The sequence below is a fragment of the Coloeus monedula genome (genome assembly GCF_965178545.1).
Source record: "Coloeus monedula genome assembly, chromosome: 5".
Lineage (NCBI taxonomy): Eukaryota > Metazoa > Chordata > Aves > Passeriformes > Corvidae > Coloeus > Coloeus monedula.
Genome location: NC_138785.1, coordinates 63,689,860 through 63,717,840, shown reverse-complemented (window position 1 = coordinate 63,717,840; position 27,981 = coordinate 63,689,860). Strand labels below are relative to the sequence as shown.

Below are 27,981 nucleotides of genomic sequence, written 5' to 3'. Positions count from 1 at the left end.
AAAGTGATCTCTGTGTTTAAAACCGTTTGAAAGCATAGTGCAAATGTTTCGGATGGCCTCTCGTATTCTTCATGGAAAGGCATATTTGTTGTAGTAATAGAAAAAGTAATATCAAAAAACACTTACTGACCTTCCTGCTTTCTACTGCACTTCAAAGCAACAAGTACCAGTCATTGGAGGACAAATTCTGTACAAATTTTGAGTGAATTAACACGCTTCCTATCGCATCTTAACATCTATTTTCAGTAAGTGATGACCTAGATGATGCCTTGTGGAGGAATTAAGATGACCAACAAAAAAACCACATCCATTACACCAGGTACACAAAGTGGACAGGAGAAGAGGTCAGTGAGGTATTGGACTTGCAGGCTGCATTTGCATTACACATCTTTCAAAGTGACTATGAGTCCTCACTTACCAGGGAGTCTTGTTCTCACTCTTCTTACTATTACAATCAAATTATCCCTCATAGAAATAATGTCTGCACCAAAGGACCATGTTTTGATTACATCCCACAGTCCTTTACATTGTATGTTGAGTTGAGCAGTGTGCAACTATTCTTCTTGGTTTTTATTTGGACAATGCCAAAATAATCAGCATAAACCAGCTGAAGAGCACTGGGAAACCGCTGACCATACAGCTGGAGGATTTATAACGCCTGTTCACAGTTAACACAAATATTGCTTCAGTTACATTTCCCTTTTCAATGATCATCATTATTATAAAATAGGTTTTACACTGTACACTATGCAATAAACATTCCTGTAAATCAGAGGCACTCACGATTTGCCCTTCAACATTCACCTGAATGCAGAGAGGATCTAAGATGTACGAGGATTTATGTAACAGCAGTTTGCTGCTGCTGTAACTTGCTCTCATGTATTAGAGGTCAGATAAAATGCTCAGAAATGACAGCTTGTACTTATGATGTCTGGCACATTTCCCAATAAACTTCTTTCACTTGTCACTCTATGGATCAGCTCCACATAACTTTCCCACTGTGGCAGCAGCAGCAGCTTTGGGAGATCCCACAAAACCTTTTTTTTTCAGCAGCAACACTGGCAAACATTAACTGCTCCCCTACCATCCCTCCTCCTCAGTTCTGCCAGTGAGCAAAGCTGGGCTTAAAGTAACTATCAAAATTGCTTTTAACCATTTCTCAGTTTATCTGCTAAGTCCACAGTTTTATCTCCATGACTGGACACATGGCACAGGAGTAAGCAGCTGGTAGGCAAGAACATCCCGAAACAGCACTGCTCCAGTAGAGGGACACATGGAAACATGCATTTAGTAGGATGTGACCATGGCTTTAAAAAGAGGAAATAGAGTACATTTGGGAAATGATGCCACCTTAATACTAGAATGCTCTTGGTGAGTTTGGAATCTAGTCTGATGAATGGAATTTCCTCCATATGCACCCAGTCCATATTGGAAAAATAAATTTCCAAGGCATCTTGAAGAATAATTAGTTTTGCACTGCTAGTTTGACTTCTCTTCCAAGTTTACTTTCTACTTAACTTTTTCTTATTAAAGAAAGGAGTGTGGTTCTATGTCTACATGATTTCTTTGGTAAATGGGACCCCCAGCCTATAAAATCAGAAGCATTTCTAAAGAAATGGTCCTTACATCATTTAAAATTCCAGCACCAGTGATCTAAAATCCACATCCAGCTACTGTTACAGGTATTGGAAATATATCCTGCCTAAGAATGAAACAGGGGAATAGCTGTCAAAGCAACCAATATTGATGAATGTCCAGTCTTTTAAAACACCAAAGAAAAAAATTGTAAAAAACCCCAAACCCTTGATATTATTTTGTTTGACTGCTCTCAGCAGAAGTATAGAATGTGTAATGCTCTCCACAGCATATGCTCATACCACTAAAAGTTTAAGGCTAAGCCTAGGTTTAATTTATAAGGGGTTTATCCCCTATTTTCCTTTCCTTTTTTTTTTTTTTTTTTTTTTACTCCTCCTGCTCATTTTTCTTCTCTCCCCCTTAAGGCTATTCTACTACTAAATAGAACTCTGAACTAACACTTTGATTTGCAGGCTCATACATGTCAAACAGTAATCAATACTTTTGCCACTTTAGCTCTTTTCCTGGGAGTCACTGGAGGCAAACTCCATGTTAACGTTTGAGTGAAGGACTTCCTTTTTCCATTTCCCGGTTATCTTTCTGCAGAGCAGCCAGTATCTAGACATTTCAAGAAATGAGAGAGAAGAAAAGCATTAGATTTAAAAAATTACTCAATAATTTATTCTGAAGAGTTTCCAGTTATGTCTGAGCAATGCTATTTTAACTATCAAATGTAATTAAATTTAGAGAAACTTTCCACTGACAAGAAACCTCTCCTGTAAGTCCTTGTGACATGGTGGATAGAAACAGATTTAACAAAGGTTTAAACACCATCTCACCCCCAACATACACTTTTGAAGCCTGTTACTTGGGGTACTTGGCAGAATAGGACCCCTATCTCTCCTTCTCCATGAGGGAAGCAGCAGCAGGCTGGGAATTTATTTGGAATGCAATCCTCATGCACACATGACATGTTGAAGGAAGGTCAGACAATGAACAACTTGTAGAGCCACTCCTGCTGTGAAGGTTAGAAATCCTCATCTCAAAGAGAAAGCTGGAAATCCCCAGCATCTAAAGACACTGCTACCCAGTAAAGAACCAGGAAAACCCAGTTGCAGCTGAATTCCCCCAACCACTACATTTAACACCACCTTTCGTTTTCACTGCACAAAAGCAACTGGATAAAATGGGCAGAGCTCTGTTATGGAATGACTCACAAAATGGGCTGTATTGCTGCTTTGAACAAAGAAGGAAAAAAAAGTGGGGGAGTTTCCACTCTCTGACATGAATGGCTGATACAGCCACTTAATGATTTCCACATTCAGGTGACATCTTTTTTCTTTACACTGGAATTTAGTTGAAATTACAGTGATAAAACAATTTCTGAAATCCCATACTAAATCCCAATACAGAAGTCAAGAGATGCAATCACTTCTGTAGAGCCCAAAATTAGGCAGAGTAGAGATCTTCAAGAAGATTAAGATGACTGTATGATAGTGTGTCCTGACAAATTGTCATCTTCTCCCAAGGAGTAGATTTCTGCTTTTAAGTATCAGGTTGTAATGTTGCCAGCAGCCTTCGGAATTAATAAATTTTAAAAATTGTGTGACACTTTACTTCATAAACTTCACTCAATATTTCAATTTTGAATGTTGACTGAGGTCTCTCTTTCCAGAGGAGTTTAAGCTGAGGGAATCCACTCACCTCAGTGTACGCTAAAAGCATGGAGTGAGCTACACAGTCCTACCTACCCATAAAATAACACCAGCTGTGCTAAAACATTCTTCCAGACATGGCCAAATCCCATTTCTATAAGTACAATCACCAGTTACCAAAGATTGACATCCTCTTTACCTGAGCCCATTTTTTGTTTCTACTTTGCATCTGAATGGCAGCAATAGATGCGAAGAATTCTTCCGAAGGCAAGTCCTCTGGTAGTTTTGTTAAAAACTGGGCTATATGAATAAAGTCCATTTTGGTCAAAATATCTTCAAAAAGTTTTAGTATTCCCAGCGCTGTACGGAATAAGAACTCTTCTCCATCACGGCAGAACACATCCCAGACACGACAAGCCAAGTCTAGTGGCAGAGATTTGCTGTACAATGTGAATATCCTGAAAAGCAGGACAAAATTTTCAGAGTTACTGGACAAGAAGTCTTGGATACTCACAGAGGTACACACACCAATCATCAGTATGTTTGAAGCTTCTCAAATATTTGTAATTGAATATTCCTTTTTATATTTCAAAAGTATTTCTGTTAGTCACAGCATACCAATCCATGACACAATATAAAATTGTACAACCATTAACGCATGGTCTCCAAGTTTGATTTTCTTGGATCACACCAGAAGAAACAATATACATGGTTTTACACAGCTAAAATCAAAGGCCTATTTAATCATCGCTTCAGAGTTGAGAATTGATGCAGTTTGAGTTGCAAAAACACAAAAAGCTGAACCTTAAGACAAACTGCAATGGGAATTTTGTGATTCAGATATAGGAGGTGAATAAAATTAACTCTCGTGTTCCAGGCTTGATTAACTGGCAAAGTAATAATAGCATGAGTTTTGGAGGAAGGATCAGCTTGAACTCCCTTCAGCTGAGAGAAACAGGCAAGGCAGGATGTCCAGAGAGGTGTAGATTGTGGTGATAAGATGGTGGTTCAGTGTGCCTGTACGGATGTGATCCCTGAAGCGAAAGGGTAATACCAGAAGGAACAACCTCCTCCTAAGTTGCTAAAACTGTATTCTCATTAACTACCATCAGCACATTTCTTCCTTCACCAAAATGCTGACAGCCTTGCAGCCAGAAACAAAAAGTTTCTCCCTCCTCTCTCCTTTATCCAGCATCTCGCTATGCAGCAGAGCGTGAGCACTGCCGCCAACAATGACCTAATAGCAAGCGATGAGAATTAAGCTTCCTGGAATCACTTTACAGTGTATCAGGGGAAAGGGTTACAGTGTTTTTTTCCTTCAGAATTCAGAGCGAACTTTTCCACAGATGCACTGCACAAAAATCTCCATAAAACTGCAAAGAATTCTCTCCCCGGCAGAGGTCAGCAAAGGCTCAAATTTCAATCAAACCTTCCCACAGCTTTTAACAAAGAACTCCTTTTCAATATGCTGAATTGAGCAGTAGTTTTCATGTGTTTAAAACTACCCTCTATTCCCTCCAATTTTTTATTTAGGAAATCTGGATTTACATTAAAAAGATAAAATGGAACAGATACACACACACACATAGGTATAGAATATGAAGTAATGCATTTTCACAGCAGTCTAATAATCAAAGGTTTTCTGCATTATCTGTTTTTTACTATATAAAAATTTACTTGAATGATGTGTTGTTAAGTATATGGCTTCTGTGTAAATCAGCACACTTTAGAAAAAAGGGAAAAGATATTAATTTTATAAACACCCAGATGAAACTAACATTTGCAAAAATTCAGGTGACAAGTGAATTGCAGCTTTATGATCCTTAGGATTTTACTGTTTTTTCTAGTTTTACATCTTATTGCAATCTTCTTATAACAAGTGAAAACATTTTAAATCCTGTTCTCCAAAAAGCTAAGTTAGAATTATAAAAATAAACAAACAAAAGGTCGAAGCCTGGGATGAAAAACCCACACACTTGTTTATCACACATACATGAAGGTGTAAGAAGAGCAGGATACAAGCTCCTTCTTTGGGTTACTGGCTGATCCTGCACTGCAGACTTCATATACTTTGTATATTCTCAATCTTTTTGCACAGTCACACACATATAAAACTGTACTGTCACAGAATATCTACATGGCAGAATTAAGTCTTTTGTCTGTACACACATGTACAGGAAACAGCAACAGCTTTTCAATTTAAAAGGAACAGTGTAATAGGAAGCAATTCAGCTGAGTCCTTTCCTGATCACCAAGTAGTGGGCAAACACCCAAGCAGAAGCAAGCCTGGGTCAAAGATAAGTAACCATGCCAACTTTTTGGACCTGTTTTTATTCACAAAAGCTATTATTCTGTCATGATTCAGACCTAACATGAATAACCCATTTGTCTCCAACTATGCAGAAAATTAACTGGCAAAAGAACTATTTATTAGAACACTACTTTCATATAAAAGGATTTACATCAAAAAAGCTGTCACATCAAATAAGGTATTTGCCATTGAACTCTTCATAATTTGGAAGGAAGCACCATTTGCAGGAACTTAACAAGGCAATTAACTTTCATTAATATTTGCATGGAACTGATGCATCAAGCCCTAACAGCAGAGACTGGGCCCCTAGAATAAGCAGTGAAACATCAGTAGGAATCTTAGAATGGATACAGCATTTCATGCCTTCAAACATTTCCTACTGAAAGACATTTTTATTAGATGTCTGAGCTACTGGTCTGAAATGCAGCTGAAATTTATGAGAGTAATAAAGCAGCTGCCAGACTGAAGCAGTTCCAGCAGAGCCTTTCAGCAGCAGTGGCACACTCCTTGCACATGACCTGCTGTCACTGTACTGCAGGATGACTTCTGTCGGCAGCTCTCTTCCAACCCACTCTTAAGTCGCAGGTGCAGACAACACAGATAACTCACACAGACATATCCAGTGTCAGAGCAATGCAGGTGCAGGCTCCTGGCCTCTCTCTGTTTGCAAGAGGAAAAAAAGAAGCACCAAATGCTCCTGCTCTTCCTCGGCCCTGCTTATGATGAAAGTGTACCTTGAGGTAGATGCATGAAGTCCTGGCTGGTTTGCTGCTCACAGGGAAAGCATATGACCATAAAGTCATCAAGAAAGCAAAGCACTGCTACCATGATAATCATAGGCTCCATGTGTCTTTCCTTCACTTTCTCTTCTCCCCTCTCTTTTTTCTATTTTCTTTCTTTTTTAATTAAATAGTCTTTATAAGATATTAGCAAGAGCAATGCAGACAGGTAGGCCAAATTTTGGATTGGCAACTCACACACAACACTGTTGTAAATCAGATCTTATGTATTCTTGCACTACACATTCCTTTCCCCTGTCTATAAATTTTAAAATTATTACAGTCTAAAACAAAAGTGGAAGTGTTTACTTTGTTTCTTATTTGGAAAAAAGAAAACGAAATAGTATTTAATATAAAATACTGACTGCAAGAGAGCATTTTTTGGGGGGAGTGGAGAGTTGCTGGCATGACATGGACTATGCTTTTCTTAAAGTAACAGAAAGCAAGCTTACAAATACTATACTGGAAGTGCCCACTAAAAATGGTCACACAAAGTGGCTTGGACCTTTATCATAACAAGCACATGGTGTTAATAGGAAGTTCATGTTCACGGAGCACAGTCACAGTCCACGTAATACTAAAGAACCACTGATCAATCCATCAGTACAAACACAGCCCTTGGCTATAATTATTAGTAGGGATAAAGAAGTGTTTGTATAGCAGCAGCAGGCCATAAATAGACAGCATGTGTCCTTGGCACATCCACATTCTACTCTGCTCACAAGAGCCTGCGGAACATCAGCTGATGGAGTGAGAGGCCAAGACTGGGCTGTTCAGACACACTACTTCCCCTCTGTTCTTTGTGAACCTGACTGCATGTTGCCCTTTATGGCTCTTTCACACTTGATCCCCTTTATACTCACCCAAAAAAGTAAAACCCTGTATAGCTTCTGAATTCTTTCTACAAGATTTATCAGTTGGAGTTCAGGCTTAAAGCACATGGGTCCTTTTTAAATGAGATGCCTTACTTGTGGCAGGTATCCCCCAATAATCATGTGACAGTACCTTTAAATTGAACTATTCAGTCCTTGGAATTTTCCCATCATAGAGGGCAGCAGTGGAATTAAACTAGCAGGGGGGCTCTCCTCTCTAAGTCCTCTACCAGCTCCAAGAAAACCTGCACAGCTGGGCCCACCTACAGCATTTCTTTTACTTGGAACACATCCCTTCAAAAATGATTTAAATGCACCAAGTTTACTGCTGTTCCCTGCAGCACGGGTTACAGGAAGAAGCATAAAGGAGACTAGTTGACTCCACTGTAATTGTGGCAGGAGCAGGAGGGTTTCCCAGCAACTGGTCTGTGCAGCACTGGCTACTGCAGCCTCCCAGAGCTGGCACCGGCTGGGATTTACTGCACACATGCCTGCACATTAACCACACCAGCCCCTGGAATAACAGCAGGCATCCCTTTGGAGCTCAGAACAAATGTTCATTTAAATAAAACTAATGTTAGAGCAAGGGTGTTTCACAGAGATTTTTACCTACAAGCAAAAGGTCTGCCTACTCAAAGCGACACTGTACCATATTCTTCCCTGACTTTAAACACACAGCAGCCACACTCTAAGTGGCAATTTAAAGAAAAAAAATCTAAACCTGTTTCTTACAGGATCAAAATATTTTGAAGTAAAAAGTATGTATATGTATGCACATACACACATATGAATACACTTAAACATATATTTAAGTAAAATATGTAAGTTTTACATAAATACAACCTGCACTGTCTAACAAAATTAAAGACTGAGTGGTACAAGCTGTGTAGTTCAAGACAAGTGTGAAAAAGTTTAATGCAGTATTGGGCAGGTCTACCTCAAATAGCCTACATCCCTGTGCAAGATCACAGTGCTGTAACTGTTTAGGGATGGGAAGGAACACAGTAAGTTGTCCTTGGAATTAAAATAAACAGCTTGAATATGGATGCAGGTAGTCAGCAAGAAAAGCTAATTGGCAGTTCACTGATACAAAGACCTTGAGAAGCAACATCCACAGTCACTCCTGACTGAAGTTTCTTTCAAGTGCTCTTAACACCCACAGAGGTAACAAGAGGGGGGACCTGATATGCCTCAAGACTTCAATAACACTTCAACACAGACTTCATCACTTCAGTTCTTTGCTCACAAGTCAGTAATTTTTTCTTTTTTGGTTTGTTTTGGTTTTGTGTTTTGGTTTTTACCCTATATATGTACTAAGAAAGAAAAACTAATCACAAATGTTTACTCAGTAAAATACAATAAAGAGTATTCTATCAAAATAAAATTGTTGAAGGGAATGTAAACTTTCAACCTTCTGTCAAAACAGTCTTTTTCTCTAAATCTCTAATTTCTGGTATTGTTTCTCAGGATTTCTTCTTTACAACATAGTTAAACAACAGCATGATCTTAACATGCCTGTCCCATGAGGATGCTCAATTTTAGTTTCTCCTACATAACAATCATGTTATTTATGATAGCATCATCTCCAACTAGTATCACAGAATACCCTAAGTTGGAAAGGAACCACAAAGATTACTGAGTCCAGTTTCTGGTCCTGCACAGGAGCCACTCTGAGAATTACACCAGTTGTCTGAGAGCATTGTCTGAAAGCTTCTTGAACTCTGCCAGGCTTGGTGCTGTGATCACTTCCCTGGGGAGCCTGTTCCAGTGCCCAGCTGCCCTCTGGGAAGAAGAATCTTTTCCTAATATTTAACTTAAATCTCCCCTGACACAACTTCCTACACTGGGCACCAGAGAGAAGAGATCATTGCCTGCCCCTCCTCTTCCCCTCACAAGGAAGCTGGAACTGCAATGAGGTCTCCCCTCAGTCTCCTCCAGGCTGAACAGACCAAGTGACCTCAGCTGCAGTTTCATGTCTTTCTTATATTGTAGCACCCAAAACTGCCACCGGGACTCAAAGTGAGGCCACCTGAGTGCAGTGCAGAGCAGAGCACGACAATGCCCTCCCTTGCCCAGCTGGTGATGCTGTGCCTGATGCACCCAGGACAGGGTTGACCCTCCTGGCTGCCAGGGCACTGCTGACTCACGTTCAACTTGCCATCGACCAGCACCCCCAGGTCCCTTTCCAGCATCTCATTTCCCCAGTCTGTCCGTGATCTGGGGTTGCCCCATCCCAGCTGCAGAATCCAGATAGGTTACTGTGAGAGACAGTATCAAAACCTTCACTGAAGTCTAAAAATATCACATCTACCCAACTAGGTGGGTAACCTTGTCATAAAAGGAAATTAAGTTTGTGAAGCAGGACTTTCACCTTGTGAACCTGTGCTGGCTGTGCTATCCTCCAGGTGTCTTTCAATATGTCCCAGAATAACCCTCTCCATAATTTTACCAGTCACTGTAGTGACACTGACAGGCCTTTAGTTTCCAGAGACACCCAGCTTGTCCTTCTTGAAAATAAGGACAACGTTTGCCAGCTTTCAGACAACTGGAACCTCTCCAGATTCCCAAGACTGTTCAAAAGTCATTGTGAGAGGTCTCACAATGATATCAGCCATCATATTCATCGGATTGGATGAATCCCATCAGGTGTCATAGACCATGAGGAGCAGTAAATCCCACACAAGTTCAGGGTTGAATAGAAGTTTATCATCCTCACAGCCATTGTCTTCCAGCTCAGGGCTCTGGGACCCCTAAAGCACATCATCATTGTTAAAGACCAAAGCGAAGACAGCATTAAATATCTCTGCCTTGTCTGTGTCCCTGCTTGTGAGGTGATCATCCCCATCATGTAACAGGCTGATGTAACTTCTGGACTGCTATTGACATTATTGTCCATTAAAAATACAATAACCTGGTGATTTCAGTGTTGTCTATCCAGTTACTCTACCACGTTTACAGTCATCGTATTCTGATGTCCCTTTTATTCAACTGCTTCCTCCACACACAGGCTTTTCAGAACATTGAGGCAACACAATTTCAACATCTTTCCTCTATCACTGAACACCCCAGCCTCTGGTCTCTTTGTTCCCTTCTATCTTATGCTAGTACTTTTTCCATTCTCTGTGCATAGATCTACTTCAACTTAATATTCTCAGCCTTCACCCATGAAGTCCTTCTCATAGTATTTCTCCCATTAAATGTTGGGAGAAATGAGCCTATTCATTACAACCCCCAATAATTCCCCGACATATGATGCATTAAAATTTAATCCCAGTGTAACAGCCAAGTCACACAAAGCCCATGTTACACCACCCTCTGCACAACAGGGATATACAACCACACAAATCAAGCAAAGGCAGCATGAGAAGTCCATTTGGAGCTGAATCTACCAATGGATGTTAAGGACAACAAGAAGCTGCTTTGCAGAAAAGGATGGGGAGGTTCTGGTGGTCACCAAGCTAAATATAAGCCAGCAATGTGCCTGTGCAGCAAAGATTGTTCACAAACTCCTGGGCTGCAGAAGAAACACTACTGCCAGTGTGCCAAGGCAGGTCATCCATCTACTCAGCACTGGCAAGCCAGCTCTGGGCTTCCGAGTATAAGAGAGACATGGACATACTGGAGCAAGTTCAGCTCACCATGAATGTGATTAAAGGCTTGGACATGTGAAACAGAGGGAGAGGCTGAGCAGGCTGGTACTGTTCAGCTGGGAGAAGAGATGGCTTAGACCTAAATGTCTAAAAACACTTGATAGGAGCATGAAAAGAAGACAGAACCAGACTCTTCCTGGTTGTATCCAGTAAAAGAACGAGATCCAACAAGTACAAAATGAAATACAGGAAAGTCCATTTTAAACATAAGAAAATAAAAAAACTTGTAAACTACAAGGATGGTTGAACACTGGAACAGAGTTGCCTGAAGAGACTGCGGAGTCTCGTTCCTTGGAGATACTCAAACCCCAAAGGGACAAGGTCCTGAGCAAGCTGCTCTAATTGTGCTTTGAGCAGTGCTTTTAGATTGGATGATCTCAGAGGACTGTTCCAATACTTCAGAAATTCTACAACCCTATGAAAATTAATGTATTCAAACTTCAAGCTTGTATTGGATTGATTTACTTCAAATGTATTTTTGTTTTAAGAGATCAGCAACATGTTGAGTGATACCAACTAGGTCTTAAAGATCAGGATACTGCCTGTGAGGTTCAGGTGAAGTTGCATTAACATTACAAATATTTTCCAAAAGAACACCTTACTAATCTCAGGGAAAAAATCCTGCTGTTACCACTGGGCATTTATTCTTTTACTTAAGGCATTTGTCAGATATCTGAGAACAGAAGATGTTGTCAACAATGTAAGGGCAAACCAATTTTTCACAAAAAATCTTTAATGTCATTGGAAAACTGCCAACAAAGTCTTGTTGAAGAGAGACATTTTAACTACCCCAAACCAAGGTCTGATAGGTACAAATGCAAACACTCAATCTGGAGTGCATAATACCACACTGAAATTTGGCAGAAGTACAAATAAGATCTTTGTCTTCTTTCCTCTCTAAAGAAAATATTCTGATTATACTAGAACTAAAAGGCAAGACAGTTTCATCTAATCAAAATACTCTAATTGCCTGTCTGCTAAGTGCAATAGCTCTTCTGTAGCTTTGAGTTTTACATTGTATGGACAAATGTTTTAATTAGGCTTTTCCTGATCTGTGCAGGACAAAGTATACATTTCAAATGCAAGACTGGCAATATTTTCTGAATAGACAACCCTGGTACACACCTGCACATGCAATAGACAAATTTTCTCAGAAGATCAATTCAAACAGGCACTACATATGGATAAACACTGCTATCCAGCAGTATTCCAAAATAAACTTCCAACTTAACACAAGTACAATAATAAATGTTAGGAAAATGTTAAGCATCACAGAAGTATGTGGGAATGATTTAGATTGACAACTCATGTACTGAACAAAAAATAAAGCCTTTATCTTAGAAGAATATTAAAGCAGGTAAGAACATGGCAGTTTCTGTCATGAACACTGACACAGAGCTGTATGTTACACACATTAGGAATTACACTTTCAATGTCTTACCAATCAATTAGATAGATGTCTGGAGTTAAGTTGTTTTTTTTGAAGTGAGCAAATAACTTTGGCAGATTTTCTTCGAAGAATACCTCAAATGCGGCAAAGTAAGTCAACATCTGGGAAAATATAACAGAGAAAACAAGCAGTTAGCTGTGTTATTAATAGGCTTAAATGTATTATCTGTTGTAGGATTAACACTTCAAAAATAGGATCAAATGAATTACATGATATTATAAAGAGGTAAGCATTTACATAAAAGGCAGCATCTGCAAGCACTAAGAGTTTAAGATCCACTCCATATACAATTCTCATACTAAACAATGTAACATTTGCTTTGGGTCTTGGCCAGCTTCCTTTGGAAAGAAAAATACCAGCAGGAGAGAAGTTTTTTGCTGATTTCTCAAAATAATTATAACAGAATGGTGTTTTATGCTTGTGGCAGTAATTTAATATTATACTGAACAAAATCCAAGACCCAATGGAACATAATGAAATACAAAACTAAAACAATGTTAATACTCCACAGCAACAGTGAAGAGTCCAGTATATTCCAGTCATAAATCATATTGTAATACCAAAGCTATTCTAATACCAACATAATACCATACATTCTACATTTAGATAATAGGCATTTCATTTGCAAAAAGGAAGATACGAGTTTCACACAAAAAATTCAAAGACTGGGACAAAACACCTATGCAAGAGAAACAGTTTGTAACTCTCTGACATCATAACCCCTGAACTTCATGCTTTTAACGCAATGACTTTTATGCTACTTTAAAATCTGAGTATTTAGTCAAATTTCATAACAGAGAGCATGATAAAAACAAATTTTCCAATTCAACTAAGAGTTAAAAACAAAAGGTTATTTAATCACCCTCCCTAATATTATAGGAAGAAAAGTTAAGTGAAGTCCTTGAATGATTCAGTAATTTTAACTACAATACCCCAATAAAAGCAATAAAGAAAGGCTGTGATTTCTTCAAAGTTTGAGTGCAACAGCATACATCTTCCCAAAGCATCATGACAGTAAAGGGAAAAGAGGCTCCTTTTGGAGACTTCTGTGTGTAACCCTTTTAAAGGATGACAAGTTTGTTTCCTAGGTTTTTTTATTGTCGTTATACAAGTATTTCCCATTTCCTCTGAATGAAGTGGAAGATGATGGACTACTTTCATTAACAGTGACAAATAAAAACCTGAGCCTGGTAGTCAGTACAAGTATAAGGCTTTAAGTCAATCAGAGATGGGTGTATGCTACAGAAGTAACTGAAGTTACGTGAAATCTCTGAACATGCAGTTGCTAAGAAACAGCTTCATGTCAAACATGACACCAGAAATTCAGGAACCCACTTCAGAGAGCTGTACCCCTGAAACAGCTTCCCAGTGTGGATTTTTACATGCATGAAATCCAAGCACCTATGAGACCTGTGAGTATAAACAAGGAAGCAGGCAATGCATCAGACAGTCCTCCTTACAAAACAATCTGCTGGCACCACTGTAAGACAATTCTACTGAAGTTCCTACTTTGAAAACTTCTGCAGAGACAGGACCTTACACATAACTGCTACAGTCATTTCTATTGATAGCAATGTGGGCAGCAGTACAAGTAGTTATTTTGATCAAATGCACATTCAACAAGACAATTCCTTAGTGGTAATGAAAAAAAATATAGTTTAATAAAATTAACCAACAAAAGAAGCCAAGATAAACCTGTATAAATTACTATTATTTATACAACTAACTTATATTGGTATTATTTTTTATTAATTTACTATACAACAAATCAGCATTTGCTTAATAAGCTGACACAACAAGATGAGGGTACACTGCAGATCAGTATGTTCACCATAGAAAGCAAAAACCATCTCACTCAAGTGTCACTAGTCTCTTTGAAATATTAGATGACATTTTCCTTGTATTGTTAAATCATGGGTTTGCTATCATGATGTTAATATTTCATGTATCACCATCTCTGCCCTCTGTAAGCACACATTTATCACATAGTCCCTATTTGGCCAGGCTAACAGAACTGAACAGCACTATCAGAGAATACCAAACCCCACTAGCTCAGCTAAAAAAATATTTATCTTATTCTATCCAATTTAATTCCAAAACCATCTTTACAAAAACTGTATTTACACACTGAATGCACAAGCATGTCCTCTTTTTCCAAGTACTGTAATGGAGATAGCTGATACTGCTCCCAGCAGTGCTGTCTGTCCTGTGGTACATTTTCCCATGGTATTTACAACTGATGAAATTCAGGGACTGAACAGGGAATGCTTTTCCAGCAGGAATACTGATGGGATTTCTTGGGTCTCCTTTTTAAGCAACAACAGTGACTGTTGTCATCATCCACTCCCTTGCTTTATTTCTTGCATTTGAACCCTTAAGAGGCAGATTCTATTTTCATAGTGCTAAGAGGTGAGAAAGAAATACAGGATGCCATATAGTTTACACAAAAATACCTTTAAAGTAAATGAAAACCACATTTGAGGAGATGTGTCTTATTTTGCTAGTGTGCCTTCTAACATGGAAATTTAGAGACTCCAGAGACTCCAGTCAGCTCCCACCGAAAACTTGAGAGGTCAGAGGTTTCTTTCTCTGAAAAGGAGCCTGTGGGACTCAAACACAGCTGCTACAGGAAGATATGGAAAACCTGGTTCTCCCGGCAACCGTCCGTTTTTAGCAACCTATTAGCCTATGATAAAAAGCACCTTCAAGACACTTGCATTAAGGTGTTTTCAGCTTTCAGCTGCAGTGCTGTTGAGAACCACCTACAGTAATACTCTCATAACTATTCTCTGAGCATCACAAAATAGCTACTCAGAAATTTGATTCACATGTCTTGTTCAAAAAGGTTGATGGGGTGATCTTTAGTTGGGTTTGACTTTTTTGAGGGATTCTGCATATGTGTGTTGGGGGGTTTGTTTTGTTTATCAAGTGTGCTGCTTTAAAATAAATTCTGATTTATTTTCCAAGCTGCTGAAATCATCAATTTTTATTTTTTTAAACTTTCTCTACACATTACCCACATCATGTTGATTACAGGTTTTTTTGCATACTTACAAGGCCATGGTCCACACGAAAAAACGCCATCTGACAGGGCTTATTTAAAAGGTTAGAAAAAGCAATGAAGGCATCTGCAGTATCCAAGTTCAAGATCAATACAGCTGCTATGAATGACATGCCCTGTACCTGAAGAAAGGAGAAGTGTAAGAAGGTAAGGAGATACCTTTTAGCAATAACTGTATTATACTGCCTCATTTTGTCCTCGTGTTCACTAGTGTTTAATGCACTCACTGAGCTGCTGCATCTTGAGAAATGTTCAGAAAAGCAGGATTTTTTTAACCCATATGCCTTTTGGTATCACATGTTCAGTGCATGGAAGCTAACAATTCCCATGTTGCCTTCTTTCAAAGACTCCAAGTTAAACTCCCAAGACAAGCTAGGTTGACAGCACTTTCAAACATACAGAATAAAGATTTTTTTGAAGAATAGGGTGTTTCTAAGTAATTATTTTTGTTCCAGGGATGGGTCATTTAGATCCTTATTTGTGGAAAGCTGGACTTGGACCCTAGAGACAAAGCCTGTACTTTTGCTTTTCAATCAATTACCAGCAGTTAAAGACAACTGCACTGACTCATTTGATAAACAAAACCACTTTAAGATTATACTCTTGTTTCATTTACCATAAACTCATGATATTGTTCCCTTTCTCTACAAAGTCTGTTGTGGAATCCAGGTAAACCTCTCTCACCCTGAGGGTGCAGTGCTGCCATTTTGAGTCACATGGAGCAAGGTGTGACTGTCATTCCTGCAAACCTGAGGAACAAGCTCCTTCCCAACACAACAGGTTGTTGCTGTGCCACATGAAGCACAGCAGCTGATCTGCCCTTTGTCTCATTTCCCAGCAGTCATGTTCAGCAGCTCTTGCCAAGCATTACGTGCTACCTACAGAGTAGGAACGTCCCCTCTCTACACTTGCCTTGTCTAAAACTGCTTGTGAGTAAGGAGTAAGCCTCTCTGCATAACCCTGCTCTGAATACAGAGACTAAATGAAATCTATTCAGTCCTCTCATAATTACTATGTCAAATACTATGAGTGAGCTCATGTAGCTTCAATGGGCATTGCTTTAGAGACTGGTCCAGAAGCTCATGGTGCTAAGGCATGGAAATGCCAATCATTTCAATTCAACTGCAGTCTCAGTAAGACTGATACTAACAATAAGGACTTAACTACACCTTCTCTTTGATTCCAATTTTCAAATTACCTAGTTTTGAGTACAAATACAAGTTTTCCAATTACTTAACCTGTAAAAAGCTTAAATCTAGCAAAAGAAATGTTATACACACTTCTCAAGCATGTAATGGAATAGAAAAAAACCACACACAAACCCCACAAAACCATTTAATACTGGTCTAAAAGGGACTGATTAATACAATCCTTCCTCCCCTAAAAAATATCTCCTTCTCCACCCCTGAAAAAATAAATTCTTCACTTACATAGCCTACGTCAGGTCTGTAACACGTATAGGCTCCTAAAATACTGTGCAGCATATCATGGTAAGGACCACCCTATAATTAAACAAAAACAAGACAATACATCTGATTATACAACAAGCATGTTAAAAAACCTTCAGTGCTACAGATGGTCTCTATTACTGCTGACAAAGGACATGTTCTTTCCCCGTGCAGCTTAGAACAGTTGAAGTATTCCAAATAACTTTAGCTTTAAAAGAATGAAACAACTCTCCAAACTCCATTTATTATAAATACATACAGTTCATCCATACAGTTCATCCAATACATTGATTACATATTAAATACTTACACAATAGGAGTGCAAGCCTAAGAGATTCCTTATAGCTCACCCACACTTTGACAATAGTGCCAAGAAAGTAGAACAATGATGCAAACCAACATAATTGTCTCTGAGACTGGGGCAGAATTCAACCATGAAGAAAACAGTTAAAACAGCAACATGCCGTAACACCGAAAAAGCATATTGAGAAGGACATGTACAGCTAAAAAGAATTTCATATTGTTGACTATTAATAGCTGCCATATCTTGCACTGAGTATTGTAACTGACTGAGAATTTCCAAAGAGAAAGGTTTTTCTCCTAAAAATGTTGATTTATCACACTCTAAGCCTTTTACAGGGCTGCTGAAATTTGTACATTGAAGGACAAAATCTGATTAAACTGAGTCACTAAAGCACACCAAAACCATACAAGTTAAATCAGTTTTGCATCAAACCAAAAAAAAGGCCAACCGGTCCCCTTTGTTTGAGGTGCTCTCTCTCACTGTGTATTTATAACCAGCAGTGTTGAGTCACTGACTTGGGAACACTAACCTGCATCACTTCATCAGACAGAAACCAGCATGAACTAGGTTAGCTAAATCACAATGATTACCCAACAGTTTTGAGTTTTGTATGTACCTTGATGTTACTCTTTTCTAGATTATTTCTAGTTTTCCAAAATCTCTAGGAACTTTATCCTTTCAAGATGTGTACTCCTTCAGAACTCAATGGCCTGTTCCAACCAAGGGATGTGCAAGATTATGTAAACTTAATTTCCCTGAGAAGTCAAGACAAAAGTTAACATTGCTTACTTGTTGGAATATACAGAGACTAGGAAACGTTCTTGAGATATCCAGTTTTATTAACTCCAAGCTTGCTTCTCTGTCAGCTGCAGAAAACCCAGCATCTGCAAAAGCCAAAGTTACTACATTTTATACAAAATCAGTGTACACTCAATCTTGTTTTTATTTTCCAGTAAGAGTTAGCTTTTGCACAGTTCATTTATTTTTATGCAAATGCTAGGGAATAAGGCTACAGACAGAACAATTCCAAATTCAGCACACAGGCTAAGCAGAAAGTATGTCCTGACCTAGAGCAACCCTACAGTGCACTGTGACCCTCAATATGTTTTGAAGCAAAGTGGGGAAACACGCAGGGCAAGGTAGGTCAGGCACTTTTCCTGTATCTGCTGACAAATCATTAGACAGACACAAGCCTGTTAATTTGTGACCCCCTCACCTCCAACAAGGCTTCCCAGTGGATCCTGAAGTGGCTGCCTCTGTGGAAAAGCTGTAGTGGAAGAGAGAAGTCCTAAAGCAGCAGCCTGTGACGGATGCTGCCTACCTCTACTAAGCTCTTTCAGATTCATTTTTATTTAGTCTTTGTAGATCTTGTTACTGACACTATAGTACATTCTCCATAACTGAAACAGATCTCGTACCAAGTACACTTGTATAGCACTTCTTTCTGATGTCAAGATGTCTTATTGGTATTCTGGTATAGTTGGGAATTACTTACTGCTGCTTACTGAACAAGCTGTCACTAGACAATGCTTGTACCAATCACATGAGCATCTACACTCCAGAAAATAAAGAGCAAGAGGAAGCTGGAAATGTACTAGATGTTATCTTATTTAAGATGTAAACAATCTTAAGAGAACAAAGTGGGGATTTTTCTGCTTATAAATGCCAGTATGTATGTTCTCCTTTTTTTTTCTCTGCTCAGCATAATTACTCTCCAAAGGCAATTTCAATCATCTGCATATCATTTTATAATCTCTCAAAAACAGTCAACTCTTCCAATTAATTAGTAAATCTAAAACTACTTCCATCTGCAAAAAAAAATTGCTGCTCTCTGAAACACACCAATGACTTGAGCTCAAAGCTACAAAGGACTAAAATGCAATTTTCTGCTCTAACTTGAGTTGCAATTCCAAAACTATAGATGCAGTATTTTAACTAAATGCACTAAAAGTATTTTAGTGTTGCAATTCAAATTATAATCCCCAAACTACCATTTGTAGTTTTCCTACAGATTTGCATCAAAATAAGAACTGTACCTAGAGATTGTTTATAAAGAAAAATCAACAAGTGTGTTTTGTAACACACCAGAATTTCACTGAGAAGAATACAACTATTTCTTGCTTTCACAAAAAGACATTTTCCTTTTACCAGAACACAAATTTATAGATTTTTTGTTGTTGTTTAAAATACCTATTTTATTTTAAGGAATTATTTTACAAAATGTCATATTCTGTAACGCAGCATGAATAATTTACAAAAAGCATACCTTCACATTCTACTTCAGCCCCTCCTGTGCTAAGTGATCGCCACTTCTCTTTGGCACGAGCCAGGCAAATATCATACAGTTCTGGAAAACGAAAAATATGAAACCAAGTCCACTATTTGTACATGCTCATGTCCACTAACCACCTACCACATGGGCAATGTTGCCCTAGGCATTAACAGTAGCAGAAATTCTAATTAGGTTACAGTTTTGAAAGACACGTTCCACTGACCTGTAACTTCGCATTAAGTGAAAAGGAAAGGCAATCCAAGTTGCATTTTACATTCAAATACTTGCTTTTTCTTGCAGAGCACTGATGTTCAAAATTACAGTCTGAATGGATAGTTAGGAAAGTCTAGCAAATTACATGTAAGAACTACACCCAAGGTAACTAAGCAATGCATAGAAAAGCAGCACAATACAGCAGGAGTACAGGCAGTCTACCACATTTCCTTGTTGGAATTAATTACATATGTTAGTCCTTCAGAGCTGTATTTTTCTGTACTCAGAAGTAATAGATTATTTCTATTTTCACAAATCGAAGTGCAGATCTTGCCAAGGGTCTTTTAATCTCTTACAAACCTGTTGTCTTGCTTCAAATCAAAGGAAGCACACTATACACATATTCATAGGCATTTCAAAATTAACAACAATTTTATGTTTCAAAAAGAAAAAAAAAAAAACTCGAGTCATTAATTCTGACCATCTCCATCCAACATGAAAGCAAGACAGTGACAGCAATACTCAGAAACAATTCACAGCAGCAGTCCTAGAACAGCAACAAGATTAAAAGGCACTGCATTTTTGAACAAAACACATCAAAGCAGCACAAAAAAGCATAACTAGATAACATTTCCTCACACCCACACCACAACAGATACAAGACTGTCCCCTTGCTGTTTGACTTTGTAAGAAAATGTCAACAAAACAGCCTCACCATGAGTGATGTTTAACTCGTTGCCAATTGCCAAGCTCCAGACTTTGCCTCTCACACTCGGTGGAATGCCCTGCCACCACAGCTCTCGAACTTTACGGGAACAACACCTGTTTAAAGTAAAACAGATTATTCTAAGAAATATTTCATTGCCAGCGGAATTGCAAATGTATCCTCCTACCACTGCTGATGGGATTCAAACCAAAATGCACATCAGTGGCCCTAGAAGTCAAATATAATTTGCATATATTTTGCTTTGAACTGCAAAGGAAATCTTCCTTCCTTCCAATGTAATGGCTTTATATTGACAGAAGCATTGCAGTCACAATACCCATAATCTGCAGCCACACTTGATCAGCAAGAATCACAGGGAAAAAGTAAATAAATGAAAAGGAAGTCCATACCTATGCCACTGCCTATGCTAAAAACTGGACAGCTCCATACAAGACCAAATACAGGAACAAGTTATGGAAGTCTACCTCTGCCCTCTATCATCACCCTGCTGTGCAAACAGACATGCAGTTTCCCACCCATCTTTGGAGTTCTGTGCCTCGGGAAAAATGCATGAAGATGCAACAAGGAGTAACTTTTAAGTGGGAACTTGAAGGACATTTTAACAGAAAACAGGCTTTGAAATGGATGCAGTTGATGTTCAGCAATCTGAGAGCCCAGGAGGAGGAACAGAACAGCACCTAAGTAGCAAGGAAAAGTGGCAAAACCATAACATTTCATTTATCTTTGAGCAGATTCTGAAAACTAATCTGTAAAACAGTGAATACACTGGGGGACTTATGAGTTTATAAGCCAATAAAGGAAAAGGTGACCTTATTTTCACAGCAACCATAGCAGATGCATCTTCAAATACTAAAGACAAACATCTAAATCTACAATTTGTTTAGACTCAGCTTACTATACTTCAGTTCTCCAAAAACACATTTTCCAACAAATTCTGTCCATGTTTTTAATATATATTCTCAGGATAACTGAATTCCATTGTTAAGCAAATTGCAATTCTGAATGCTGTTGGTTTATGGTGTTGTGGTATTTGGGGGGGGTGGGGGCTGCATTTTTTAAGATGACTAGCAAAGACCACCAAGATACTTTATCAACTGCCTGTGCTGCATCTTTGGAAGGAATCTTTTAGCAGTTAATATAAATAACTTTTTCCCTATTTCTCTTTTCCATCATTTGATTATCCCAGCATGTATACCATTCTGCAATTAAAGAGGCTTCATAAACCATTCACATACTTCAATCTACATTGATATTACATCAACATCTCAAGTAGTCAAGGAAAACTCAAGAGCTCAAATAGTCAAGAAAAGCTCATTTCTGATAAATGAGTGATGTTCAAGTATCATGCCTTCATGCTGTTACATTCTCTACCACAAATCACTTCAGTGATTCAGAGTTTCTGAGTATTGTGAGCCTTCATTACAGACAAGTAATAAGATTTAGCACAACATCACTTCCAGCCACCTTGTAGAAATATAGATGTTGCTTATTTCCTTTGTAGATGTCCAAGAACGATTTTCTAACAAAAGCTTCCAAGACCATTTAAAGATTATGCGTCCTAACTTTGTAACTTTTCTTCAGCATATAGACTCTGCAATTCTTAATTAAAACTCAGTATAACATACTATCTTACATAGTTTCCCAGTTGGGTAAGATTTCATTGTTCCAGGTTAAAACAGCATTGCCAATGCTGTCTTCCAGTTTACAGCGTTCTTCCAGTTGTTTCTTTCTCTTCTGGGCTTCTTTAAGCTCTGCAAAAAGGAATTTCCTTTTTAAGTTAATAAAATCAAAAACTAAATATTCAGTTAGTCATGGCTACACAACCATGTAAAGTGCACTGTGCTCACCCTAAAGTACAGGGGACCATTCAAATTCTGAAAATTTCCCAAGCACACAGCAAGCTGAGCAGTGACGCCGATGTGAATAAAGAACAAACTGTAACTCTAAATAAGTTTCATTTTCAACAGATGGGACAAAGGGAATTAGATAATGTATGGTTTCTTTGACCCTTCAAATCTAACCACACTAGTAACTTTGAATTAGCACCTCAGACAGCCAACAGCCTCATCTAGTAGAACAGGTCAGAGTATTTCTGAATAAACCTCCACCCCTTTTATGATAGACTCAAAACTACAGGTCAAATGAATACAAATTTTTGTTTCATTTTCATTCTTCTATTACAATTTATGTATACTGTCAAGAAATCACAAGAGCCACATTTTTGATGCAACTTCGCATATGGATAATCTAAATGTCATACATCACAAATGGAAACTTTCAGTTCATTAACAAGAAAACATATTTCATGTCTAGTTTAAATTATTTTACATTTCTGAATTATCACAAGGTACTTCTTCCTTCCTTCGCATCATCAAATACTACTTTTTCCACTGGAAATTTGTTAGACATGCATTTACCAAATGCAAGAAACCAGTCTCTACAGCAGCACAGTGAAAATACAGGACATGGATGTGTATTCACTGCCTACAGTATGAGAAGGTGCTCACCTGGCAAGCAGAGCTCACTGAAGAACAGCAGGACCATGAACAAGGTCTTTGGAATGGACACTTTCAACCTGATAGGTCCACTTCAAAGGCCCACAGAAACTGTGCCTAAGCAGAACCATAGCAACTGCCTCACAGTGTTTTCAGCTTTGATACAAGCTCTTTGCAAGCCTGCCAAAATGCAGGCTTTCAGTTTTTCTCTAGCCAACAAGAAGGTGTTTACAGTCTTTGCTCTCCTGACCTCTGGACAATATATCGCTCTGCAAAGCTGTTCATCTGGAGTGACATTAGGGACAATGGGTTTGTCATGGTATTTATCTGGACAGAATGACATACTCCAGTTCAATGAAGACAGAACAAGGACCTGGTCCATCGTCTAACAATCATCCCATTTTTCCCAAACCACCTACCCTACATGCTAAGAAAGAACAGGGAAACTCTTTTAGACTACACATACAGTAGCAGATATATTAAACAGGAGTCACATGAAGCTAGAACTTCACTGGTAGGTATATGATGTTCAAAATCACAAGAGGATACTTCTATTAGTGTGTCAACTGCAGAATGCAAGCAAGTCCTGTGTTCATATACCCTTTCTACTGTTTCATATGGTTGAAGGGTCTGGCCAGCTGGAAAAAAATATTTTCAGAAGCTCCCACTGGATGCAAAACCCAAGTCTCAATCTCCTATTATTGCAATGCTTGTTTTTACTTAGAAAACCCAGATGGTTTTCTAATATCAGCCAAAAGAAACCACTACCATCACCTCTACATCATGTTCATAGTACAGTGTTACTAAAACACTTCTGTGAAAAATATCAGGCAAAAAATTATGAACAAATCCTTGAGAAAGCTGTAAATTTTAAGTGAGAGAGTATAAAATGAACATAACTGCATACATTTTCCTACAATGAAAATTATGTATTTATGTACTACAGCCTGAACCGGTTGTTTCCAGTATGAAACTGACAAATACCCTGCAGTTTTAAGTCCAGTCTTCACTAATTCGACCAACAATCTACTTCAATACATTACTAAGTTTTTAAACCCACAAATAAGTGTCACTCATTTAAGAGTTATGGATTAAAAAATTATTTCCTGCTGGATTTTAGGACCGTTTTCTTTTCAGCTTGGGGCTGGGTTTTTCAACAAAACTACCTTTGCTCCTCTCTTTTTGGACTGATTCTTCTTTCAGAGGAGGCACAGATGCCTCACATTACAGAGCAACAGACTGACACAAGTGCATTCCAGGTTTAGAAAGACCCCTATACTTTTCTCCTCTGAAGACAAGAAATCCCATCACCTCTTTTTTTTGCTTGAACCACCATTTCTTCGTACTGTTGCCTGTGTTTCTGAGCTTCTTCTGCTGGTTTTGCAGGAAGGTTCCTTAAAAAAAAATATATTTACAGTTGGCATGACTGTCTAAATAAAATTCTAGACACTTCTAAAAGAAAAGCACACTCTGTTTCTTGTCAAAATATCCAGTCAAAGAGCAGAACAACAGATCCTTGGAAAGAATCTTTTTTTTTGCCAGAGTCAGCAGCTATGACTACGTTTATACACAGAATACGCTGAGTAATTTCCTTATGTTTGGTAATTTCAGCATTTTTATTATTAAACCAACTGAACCCATAGGCTGATCTTCATAAAGGGAACATACTGGTATATACCAAGCTGGTAGATTTTGATTTGAACTGGTAAGATTCAGGACTGTACTCTTTCTTACTTGTTCACCTTGTCTAAGAGTTACATCCACAACTTTCTTTACCCACACACAATGACTCCCCAAACCAGCCACCTTTTCCCCTCTGGTCTCCGAGACCCCATTTCTATTTTAAAGACTTAACTTCTTCCCCACTCTTCTAGAGCAACAAGTGGCACTGGAGTCATCTTTAGTATTCTCCACCTCTTAATACCAACAAAACATTTTGATTTGTGATTAAGACTCTGCCATACAGATACATGTCAAATATTCCTATGTCAGAACACATGACCTTTCCGTTAATCATATTTGTAACGAACGTAACCATATGTATCTCTTACAACTACAAGATCAGCAAAACATCAAAACAGGAAATGACTAACTATTTTGTTCTTCTGTATTGTAGAGCACTGTATTTTATTCCTAGAACAGTTTATATCTTTGGTTAACAGAAAACCTATGCAAAAATTCACTTTCATGTTCCTGTAAGGTGTCACACATCAGGCAGCTGACAGCCCCCAACATCATTAATAGTTAGCATGCATTACAATTTATGTAATCACAGTGCCTGTAATGTACACATAACCATGTGATACTGGCCTATGAGTATTTTTCCAAATCAAGATTGTTACTAGAGAAACAAAAGTAAATTTTCACATTGGTGAAATGTTGGTTTGTTAACCACAGACACCAATCTACTCTTTTTTCAGTTTTCTTTTCCAGTTTCTTGATCTGCATCTTTTTTTAAATCCAACTCTTTAGAAATTATTTAAGTTAGGGACAGTTTGGAAAGGAAAACCTGATGAAATTAATCAGGTTCTGCTAACTTAAATTCCACCACTCAAATTATTTGCCCTATGTCTTAACATTACCACCATACATGTGAGGTGATGTTTAGTATCTATTAAAATTCAACTACTACTTTTTCCATTTGAAGCTAGAGGCACTATGGAATATTCATTGATTTTTTACTATGAAGTTTTACCTAAACCCTACAAATGAGTGTGAAATCAAGAGCAACTATTGAAAAAAAGAATCCCACTCCACTTTTCTGTCTTAAAAAAGAAACTACTTAAAGCCTAATAGGTAAACATTAAAAGATAGTATAGAAACTGTAGGTAAACCATTAAAAAAAGATTCCTTAGGAAGAGTCAGAGGACAGCACTGCTGTCCAGAGCAGTAAGTGATGCTTCAGTTGTCTTCAATTTTAAAAATACCTTCCTTTTCTGCTAGAAGTTCCTCACTCTATCAACAGTAGGAAAGAAAGCAAAATCTGGACATTCTCCTGTAATGCAACACTAATTCCATCTGTCTGAACACTGTACTACTCAGATTATCCTACAAGGAAAGAGATTTTTAACAGGTTTTTAAATACAACAGATAAGCTAGTATGTTTTGTTTCCAGTTGAACATAATAAACTGCCATAACAAATAATCACTCTTACAGTTTTCTACATCTCCCAGTGTCTTGCCACACAGTCCATCAGCCAAGCCAGAAAGTTACTTAAGTAACCCTACAATTAGACTAGTTTGATATGAGCATTTTTCATACAGGTTTGTTGATGAAAACACAGATCTATGTTATGCCAGTTCTTCACACCAATGCACAGCTATACTAAAAATGCAGATGTCATGCCCACAAAGCCAGATCACACTCATAATCATAAACTGACAAAGCATGACCAAATCTGTGTAATTCAGGAGAAAAACATGGTAAAGCAGCTGCCGGCAAATCGCTTTGGAGTCAGTCTGCATATGCAAAAACCTCCTTGCAGTAAGAGGCATGAAACAACTCATCAAGTGCTTGACAACCCTTAAAACGTGATGCTGAACTCACTGCAGAGCAATCACTATATTGTTTCATTATTTATGGAGGTGTGGTCTTTCTCTGTGTAAACAGGACACTGGATTCTTGCTTCTCAATTTCTTTAGCAGATACCAGCTTTGTTTTTATGCTTAAGTTCTCTCATGGAAAATAAAAACCCCTTAATCATGTTTAGAAGGTAGAATTACTCAAAACAAAAGCTCTGCTATCCTAATTACCTCCCTTAACAAAAAGCCATTGCTTTTATTATAAAATAAGGTTTCTTCTATTTGAATAATTTTTCTCATAATCAACCAAATTTCATATTCCCTAGTCTGAAAATCTGCTTTAGATTTTAAATAATCTGTTTAAGTTAGAGTAAGCAAATACACTTAGAAAGTCTTTGCTAGATTAATTTTAAAGAGACCCTCACTGTGGCACTTTCAAAACTTACGCCGGTCGGTCCTCTAAAATAAGTGCTGTAGTGGAGAGTGGTTCAAAATCAAGATTCTTCCTCACATTCTGTTTAGGAGAGAGTGGTCTCTGAGCTCGTCCAGTTTTTTCTTCATATTCCTAGAGAAGAAAAACACAACGCTACTTACAAGAGTGGAGAACACCAAGATAATGCACTTGAGAATTTAAAAAGGGATCTACAAAAGTCTTCAAGATAATGCTTTCACATCTAGCCATACTGCAGTACCTCTGGAGCTTTTCAACTAGAGCAAACTCAACACTGAAAACAATGGCAAAATTTATGTTCAGGAGTGAGTCTTGATGGTTTTTTTCCATTCCTTCTATTTGTAAAAACATCTTAAGTTCCTCTGGCTGACAGCCTGCTTTTACAAAGCACTACTACGAAGGCATTTACAAACAGCAAATACTATCTGAGGTATAAAAATAGGACCTATTTTATTTTTTTTTTCATTTACATGGTTTTGAAAGCAAAGTCAAAAATGACCACAAGCTCCATGTCTTAAAATCTCATTGTAAGATTTCTCCTATGGAAGCTGTTTTCATATGCAACATCTCAACAGTGGGGAGAGAAAAAAAAGGTTAAAATCACTGTTGGACAGAAAAGTCCACACTTGGTACAACGCCTTACACAATCCTAAATCACAACGGAGCATAACATGTTAACCTGTGTCTGTGATCAGACACTGACACCCTGGAGCAAGAGTAGCAGAGAGGCACCAAGATGGTCTAGACCCTGAGGTCTGGAACAAGTGCCATATGAACAGAGGTCAAGAGAACCAGGCTTGCTCAGCCTCCAGAGGAAAAGGCTTTGTAGGGAGGGTAGGTGAACATTGGGACAAATTTCCTGAGATGTGACAGAACTCCTGACCTTGAAGGCATTCAGAGCTAGGTGGATGAGCCCTGAGAACCTGGTCTAAGCAAACTGTCCTGAGAGGGGAAATAGCCCCTCAGAGGTCCTTCTACCCTTAATTACTGCATAACGCTGATCTACAGGAGAGGACTTGGTATTCAGATACCATTTTATTTTTACTTTTCCTATAAACACTGATTTTAAAAAAAAGTATACTAAAACCATGACCTAATGGGACCAAACAACCTTTACACAACTTCCATCTGCTTCAATGCTTTAAGTATTACAGCAAACATTAAGTATGCAAAGCATCAGTGATATACAAACAACA

General features: G+C 38.2%; 1 protein-coding gene across 2 annotated transcripts in view; it reads right to left on the bottom strand.

Annotated features, from left to right (window-relative positions):
- Positions 1 to 1,942: 1,942 nt before the first annotated feature.
- TBC1D14 (TBC1 domain family member 14) overlaps positions 1,943 to 27,981 on the bottom strand; it is a 61,642-nt gene continuing 35,603 nt past the window's right edge. Inside the window, exons 4-15 of one of the 2 annotated variants that reach the window (XM_082281405.1) lie at positions 26,781 to 26,899; positions 24,124 to 24,206; positions 21,951 to 22,068; positions 20,306 to 20,412; positions 19,372 to 19,452; positions 18,322 to 18,372; positions 17,895 to 17,989; positions 16,784 to 16,855; positions 15,347 to 15,475; positions 12,284 to 12,393; positions 3,430 to 3,688; positions 1,943 to 2,193 (exon numbers count right to left, since the gene is read on the bottom strand). In XM_082281405.1, coding sequence (XP_082137531.1) covers positions 2,128 to 2,193; positions 3,430 to 3,688; positions 12,284 to 12,393; positions 15,347 to 15,475; positions 16,784 to 16,855; positions 17,895 to 17,989; positions 18,322 to 18,372; positions 19,372 to 19,452; positions 20,306 to 20,412; positions 21,951 to 22,068; positions 24,124 to 24,206; positions 26,781 to 26,899 — 1,290 coding nt within the window. In that variant the 3' untranslated portion in view covers positions 1,943 to 2,127. The remainder of the gene's footprint in view (positions 2,194 to 3,429; positions 3,689 to 12,283; positions 12,394 to 15,346; positions 15,476 to 16,783; positions 16,856 to 17,894; positions 17,990 to 18,321; positions 18,373 to 19,371; positions 19,453 to 20,305; positions 20,413 to 21,950; positions 22,069 to 24,123; positions 24,207 to 26,780; positions 26,900 to 27,981) is intronic. The other variant, XM_082281406.1, reaches the window with a different exon arrangement.